The 7492-nt window shown below is 39.2% G+C and overlaps 1 protein-coding gene across 1 annotated transcript in view; it reads right to left on the bottom strand.

Annotated features, from left to right (window-relative positions):
- Window positions 1–358: 358 nt before the first annotated feature.
- The window catches only part of SMAD1 (SMAD family member 1), a 45501-nt gene continuing 38367 nt past the window's right edge, over window positions 359–7492 (bottom strand). Inside the window, exons 5-6 of the mRNA XM_012805421.2 lie at window positions 4339–4595; window positions 359–672 (exon numbers count right to left, since the gene is read on the bottom strand). Of these exons, the coding sequence (XP_012660875.1) occupies window positions 529–672; window positions 4339–4595 (401 nt within the window). The 3' untranslated portion in view covers window positions 359–528. The remainder of the gene's footprint in view (window positions 673–4338; window positions 4596–7492) is intronic.

The following is a 7492-nucleotide window of genomic DNA, read 5'->3' as shown; positions in this document are numbered from 1 at the left end:
GCATATCATCAAGATTAACCTTTACTTAAAAAACAAAAACCATAACTGAACAAACAGTTTTAAAATATTATGAAAACCCATGAAAAGAAGACTGGAACATGGGCTCTACACCTGATAAAAACACACTTCAGAGAGACTATTTATTAATGCTAAGCTTCTGCCAGACGATGACCTTAAAGTGCCAAACACAAAAGAATCTCCTAGGACCGTTTTTGCTAACAGATAATTTGTCCCTGGCTTGGCCATCTCTCCTTTAACTATCCATGATGTCCTGCCCAAAGTCTGCATTTTTAGTTGACTTTACAATAGAATGTTATCATGTAAACTAAACAGGTTCTTGACATCAACAGTTTATTACCAAGGTTTTTTTTTTTTTTTTTTTTTTTTACATTTCTGAATCCAACGGTTGGTCGCAGAGGTCAAGTATCATCAAGGCTCCTTTGTCAGTTCTCAATCGTGTCTGACTCATCCATCCTTCAAGTACATGCAAGGCTCAATAGTTTTCAAGAGGCAGAAGCCTGAGGCCGTTTAAGACACAGATGAAATAGGATTATGAGGTGAACCCATCTGAGTAAGGACTTTATCCAGCCACTGCAGGGGGCCGTGCAGGTGTATCTCAATCCAGCAGGGGGTGCTAGTAACATCCTGGCGGTGGTATTCTGCTCCCCAGCCCTAGATAAAACATACCGGAGGTCATGTGACTTGTTTAATTCAGTGGTTAAATTTATAAAGTAAAAAGAGTTCATATAATTAGAGATTCTCACTAAAGCTTATGGATCCTTTTCACAAGAAAAATGCACACTTGGACAAATGCACACATAATCCGGCAGGCGATTTCAGGGAAGGGTGTTAGGCTCCCACAGATTATGGATTACAGATTTAAGAATTACTGGTCTTGGGGAATGAAAGTTTTAAAATATATTACAAAGCCAGTTTTCTACTCAGAGGCTAAGGCAAGAAGATCACTTGACCCCAAGAGACTGAGGCTGCTGTGAGCTATGACACCAGGGCGACAGAGAGACGGTCTCCAAAAAAAAAAAGACAGTTTTAAACGTTTATTATTAAATTCTCATTTTATGAAATAAAGGAAAAATCTATGTTAAACTGACATTCTGTTTTTTCCCTAAGAGCACTCTATCTTTCCATCTCTGAGCAAATTGGCAGGAGTACATTTAAGTATTCAAAAGCTATTATTGACACCTGGCCCTTGCCTTGAATCAATAAATTCCATTGCTCACTTGTAATTCAGTAATTGTGACGATTCAGACATCGTCACAATTACTGAATTAGAACACTGAAGTTCCATAGAAGAAAGTCACTATGGGAAAGAGAAGAGAAATTTTGCTACTGCAAAGATCAAAAACTCATTGGTGTGGGTGGAAAATGGATAAGGTTCTGATTAATGCTCATTTCATGAGGAGTATCAGAGAAGACTGGGTTCTATTCATCTCTGCTACCTACGCACTCTAATAGTTTCGAGAAATGTATCTGAATATCAGAACTATCAGAAGAAAGCTGTGATATACGAACATCTGCACATATGTACATACACCCATGTATTTGTGTATGTCTCAACAAACGGCTACGTTTAATTTACAAGTCTGTTTATGTGCAGCTTTCCTCCATTAGACAGTAAGATCTCTGAAGCGAGGGACGTGTCTTTGACCTTCAATATCTAGCATGATGATGGCGGCGCCTGTAGCTCAGTGGGTAGTGGGTAGGGTGCCGGCCACATGCACCAGGGCTGGTAGGTTCAAACCCAGCCATGGTCTGCTAAAAACGAAAAAAACAGCTGGGCATTGTGGTGGGCACCTGTAGTCCCAGCTGCTCTGGAGGCTGAGGCAAGAGAATCGCTTAAGCCCAAGAGTTTGAGGTTGCTGTGAGCTGTCACAGTACAGAAATCTACCAACAGTGATAAAGTGAGACTCTGTCTCAAAAAAAAAAAGTCTAGCACAATGGTTGGCATAGACCAGAACTTCTATAAATACTTGTTCAGCTGCACTGACCTGGGGTTTTTCATACATGTCAGAGTTTAAGGTAAAAATAATTTATAACATATGCTTTATATTAGTATCAAAAATTGATCATCTTGTAAATAGCACAACATGGGCTATTAATGTCAGTAAAATGTTCCATATAATTTGTCTAAAATGCTGAGTGGGAGAGCGAAAAGTATAAATAACAATGTTGTAAAAACAGTGTGTGTGTCATGTTTTTTGTTGTTAATATATGATAAGGAGCTGCCCTTTATCATGTCAGGAGTTTTTGATAATATTTGTTTATTTTCAACTCTATAAATCCGACTTCCCAGCTATGTCCGTTATACTTCATATAAGCCTCCATTCTAGTGCATATCATATTATAATTAAAGATAGACTAGACCATAAGCATCTTGAAACTAGAGACTGTAGGTACTTTTTTACCTTTGTAATTCCATTTCTAGAAAGTGCTAAAATATCTGCTGAATGAATGAAATCTAAGAAATTCTGAACGCTTTGCATTAAAATGCTTTTGTTTGTTTAAAAGGCTGTTTTTACTTGTGTAAAAGTAAGTTAAAATTGTGCAAAAGCAAAGTAATTAAAACTGACTGGGTAATCAATATGACATGAGTTGGAGGAGAATGCTAATTGGAACATTAGAGTCATAAATTCTTCTAGAGCGGCCCTTCAATAATAATGACAAACTCACCGAAGGACCTTGATAATAATTACCACCGTTCCCAACTCCATCCACCCCAATTTTAAAGACGATGAACATGAAGACCAGAGGAAATCACACAGTTAAAATCGCAGATGAACTTGAACCTGCATCTTTTCACTCCTAAGAGCCACTCTTCCCCCCATACTGATAAAAACAAACAAAAACCACTTCTGGCAAGTCACTGTCCTTATTTTAAAAATCATTTGGGCCAAAAAGCTAAGTAAAAAATTAAACAGTGAACATTAATAATGAATAAGAAAGGTCTTTGTAGTCTCGTATGTACACAGCATTGAGGTCAACCTCTTTAACACAGACCAGCAAACTCCCTTAACCTGAAAGAAGTACCAGACTCAGCTGCAAAGAAGTGTTGAAGTATTTTTCAAGAAAACAAACAGTAAGAGAACACACTGATAATCTGCTAAGGGATTCAAAGAAGTAGGAAAAATAATTACATTCAGGGAAAGGTATCTTTGATCTAAAGGATGATTAACAAAGTTAAGGCTCCAAAATTATCCTCAGTAATAAATACATTATAAAACAGGTCTAACAACAAGTTTGGTGAACTTCTGAAGAGAGGACATAAAAGGCGATTACCTCACTCAAATATATAATTAGTTTTGTTTCTCAAAGTAACACAGGATGAAATGTATCTTTGAGAATTCAGAGACAAGTCAGTCAGTTACTAGAATAAGTCACTGACTCATGAAACCTAATCAGATATTTAAATATATATATATATTTTTTTTTACCATTTCTGTGGTATCTTAAAAACTTTTATTTCTCAGAGGCAGAAGAATAGGCAGCAAAGAGACCTACTAGGAAGAATAAGGCACTTGGCTGGCATTCCCCTTTTTTCCTTAGGGATGTCAGGCCATTCTCTCCCTCCATTTCTCCTTTTCTCCCTCTTTCCCTCTCTCACTCCCTGCTCTCTGCTTCCTTCTCGCTCTCTTTCTCATCTCTTCCTCCCACTCTTCCCTTTCGCTTATATAAAATAAACTTGTACTTTTATATCCTAAAAGAAAAAAAAAAAAGAACAAGGTACTTAACCTCTTCCCCTTCAAACCTCACAATACAACTGGTCTACATAACTTCTGAACTATAAGGAAATCAGGAGTTTTACTGAAACCACTAAAAAAACTGACCAATTAAAAATAATTTCCAGTGTGATGAACTCATATTTTTATAAAAAGATCTCTTGCTTATTGTTAAAACAAAAGCAACCAGCATACCATCATAAAAGTACTAACCACAAAGAATAAGAAAGAAAAGGAAGGAAGCCATCCACGTGTATTCAACTGATCTCGTAAGACAACCAAGTATTTAAATTGCATGTTGGATACGCAGGGTGGATAGAACATATTTTAATGTGATTACAATAGCTATGTTAGTGCTATCCGAATAAGAAAAATATTAAAGCCTACTGTCACTGATGTTTAACACAAGTACTCCTAGGTTCCAATGAGATTCTCCTAGTAACTGACATTCTTGTTGAAGTTCGTAGGCAGTAACTCAGCAACGACATGATATAGACGTATCATGAAGAGGATATAGATTGCAGTATATATTTGCCATATGTATTTCAAAAAAACACAGCGACAATGTGTGAAGCCCTAACGAGAGGAATCACAGCTCACTCACCTTCACGAAGCTCATGCGTATAGTACACATCTTCGTGAGCTCATAGACTGTCTCGAAACCGTGGTTCACAGACTGCGCCAGTAACTGCGCAAATTCCTGGTTGTTAAAAATTTTCAGACTGCACCCACTGGGGATCTTGCAAACAGTAGTGGGGTGAAACCCGTGGTGGTAGTTGCAGTTCCGGCTCTGCACAAAGATGCTGCTGTCGCTGAGGCACTCGGCGTACACCTCCCCACCGACGTAGTAGAGGTGGACTCCTGCAGGGAGACAGGGCACAGCTTCAGTGGCCTTCTTACAGCCGGAAGGCATGCATGCAGCTCCCACATAGAAATTTACACATTTTAAACTTTAGCTAGTCAGTCCTGTATTCTCTAACGCCTGCAAAACTGATAAAATCTCAGTTAACTATACTAGTTAATACAATTTTCACTCTAGGAAGATTTTATAAAATAATATAACAAAGTCTTATTTATTTAGTTCCTTATTTAGATAGACAGGGTCTCGCTTTGCTGCCCACCCTAGAGTGCAGCAGCATCACCACGGCTCACTGTGATGTTAAACTTCTGGCTTAAGCGATCCCCCTGCCTCAGCCTCCCGAGTGGCTGGGACTACAGACATGTGCCACCACTGGGGCTAATTTTTCTATTTTTTGTGGAGATGGGGTCTTCCCATGTTTTTCTGGCTGGTCTCAAACTCCTGGCCTCAAGTAATGTTCCCGCCTTGGCCTCTCCAAGTGCTGGGATTACAGGGCTGAGCTACCACTGCCTGGCCACAAAGTCTCTTAAAAATCATAACAAAGTGCAGCAATTTCTTTTTTTTTTTTTTTTTTGAGACAAAGTCTCACTATGTTGCCCTCGGTAGAGCACTATGGTGTCACAGCTCACAGCAACCTCAAACTCTTGGGGTTAAGTGATTCTCTTGCCTTAGCGTCCCAAGTAGCTGGGACTGCAGGTGTCCGCCACAACACCTGGCTATTTTTTTGGTTGCAGTTGTCATTGTTGCTTAGCAGGCCTGGGTTGGGTTCAAACTCACCAGCCCTAGCGTACGTATGTGGCTGGTGCCCTGACCACTGAGCATGGAGCAATTTCATTTTGATAGGAATAGATTTGGGCAAGGACTGAAAGTATCGTCTCATTACAAAAATACGGTTCTAAAACCTGGACTTCCATGCATTCACCACAGAAGCTTTCTTAAATTTATTCTGTACCTAAGCTGTTCAGGAAACTTCAGGGCAGACAGAAGGGAGAAGCAATAGAAGCAGAGAAACTGAAAAACCACAGGTGGAGGAACACTGCTGAGAGCTGTAAGATAGATGGTCCAGTAAGAAAATAAAAACCAAAACAAGTAGGAAAGGAATTCACATTGTGTGAAATCAGACATTAGTGAACTACCACCTGCTCCAGACTTCTTCCTGTGAGAATCAGAGTGCCAAGACAGTACAGGAAATTGACCTCACTCTGCCTTTGAAAAAAGGAAAGTGGGAAACCAACCCCATTCTCACAAAGCCCCACACCGTTAAGGGAGATTCCTTTATAGAGGCCACTCAGCAAAGAGTCACGTGCCCTGTGGCTCTACATGACCCATCTGGCTGGTCAATCAGGCATGGTTTAGTGGTCAGTGCTAAAACTTCTGCCTCACACAGAACACAGCAGAACCTGTAAGTGGACCACCCAAGGGACGGAAACTGGTCACGCGTCTGGCCTATGAAAATCAGGTCAACTTTAAGTAGAAGGTCAACGTGGCGAGGTGGCCAACTACGGAGGTGCTGCTGCATCGTGCGCTGTGTTCACATGTACATGATGTAACACTTTTGCGACGGTTAAATAGCCGCTGGGGCAGAAGCCCATTTTTTGGCCTGATATAGAGAAAAACAATTTTAGAGAGAGAAAATGTTTGTGTTTTACTTTTCTTCCTGATTATTCAAATATCTCCATTTTAGAAAATCCAGAAAGGAAATTAAATATGAAGAAGCAAAAATTATTTTCACCCACTCCTTTAGTGACCCAGAGGCAATAATTGTTAATAGTGTAACACATTGTGTTCAGCTTTGGGTATCATTAAAATGACTCTGTGAACATTGAAAATATGTGCTGTAACAATTTTCTTAATGACTGTCCCATTAGTGGATCATTGGGTTGATCCTAATTTTCTGCTATTCTAACAATGCCATGAGACAGGTCCCTGGACAATTTGTGAGAATATCCCTAGGAGAGATTCCTGGAAGTTAAATCACTGGATCGAAGGTTCTGGTTCATTTTGCCAAATGACTTTCCAGAAGGCTGATATCGGCTTGCACCAGTGGTTCTCAACCTTCCTAATGCCGCGACCCAGGTTGAGAACCACTGGTTTATAGCTTCACCAGCAGTGTGTGGGTGCCTTTCTCACTGATCCCTGCTAGTACTGGCTCTGAGCTTAAAACAGAAACCAATTTCCCTAGTTTATAGCTGAAAATAATCTAATTGTTTTAATTTACATGTGAGGCTGGATATTCTCCTCTGGTTTATTAGCCATCTGTATTGTTCTTGGGAGGTCAATGCTCATATTTCTTTCCTATTATTTATCCCACGGAGGTTTTAGCATTTTTATTTTTTTTTTTATGAGCTGGGCATGTAAGAAGGAGATAAATAATTTATCTCTTATGTGTTTGTCTTTTAATTTTGTTCATCATATATTTTTTAACCTACAGAAGTTTGTAACCTTTTAGTCAAATCTCTTAGAATCTCTTCTGTTGCCTCTTACGCTTAGAAAATTTCTACCTCTCTAATCAAATATATTTTCTTACAGCTTTTTAATTTTTTGCCTTTTTAAAAATATTCAGTGCATTAATCTATTTGCATATGTGGTATGAGGTCAGGGTTTCTCTCCCACTGATACACCCAAAAGCTTAGCTGTGTTATTATAAGACCATTTATGCTTCACTTAACATACATTTTTATATACGTGTCCAGAATAGTCTGAGTTGAATTTATTCTACTGTTTTGTCTATATACTGACTTAACTGTAGTTTTACATTCTGCTGACCCTAATGCCAGAAAAGAAAGAATTTTTTTCTTTACTCCTTTGTTAAAAATTTTAGCTATGGGCTCAGCGCCTGTGGCTCAAGCGGTTAAGGCGCCAGCCACATACACCTAAGGTGGCGGGTTCGAATCCCCCA

The sequence above is a fragment of the Otolemur garnettii genome, unplaced genomic scaffold, assembly GCF_000181295.1.
Source record: "Otolemur garnettii isolate 467f Iridium unplaced genomic scaffold, OtoGar3 scaffold00041, whole genome shotgun sequence".
Taxonomy (NCBI): domain Eukaryota; kingdom Metazoa; phylum Chordata; class Mammalia; order Primates; family Galagidae; genus Otolemur; species Otolemur garnettii.
This window is presented reverse-complemented; position numbering and strand designations above follow the sequence as displayed.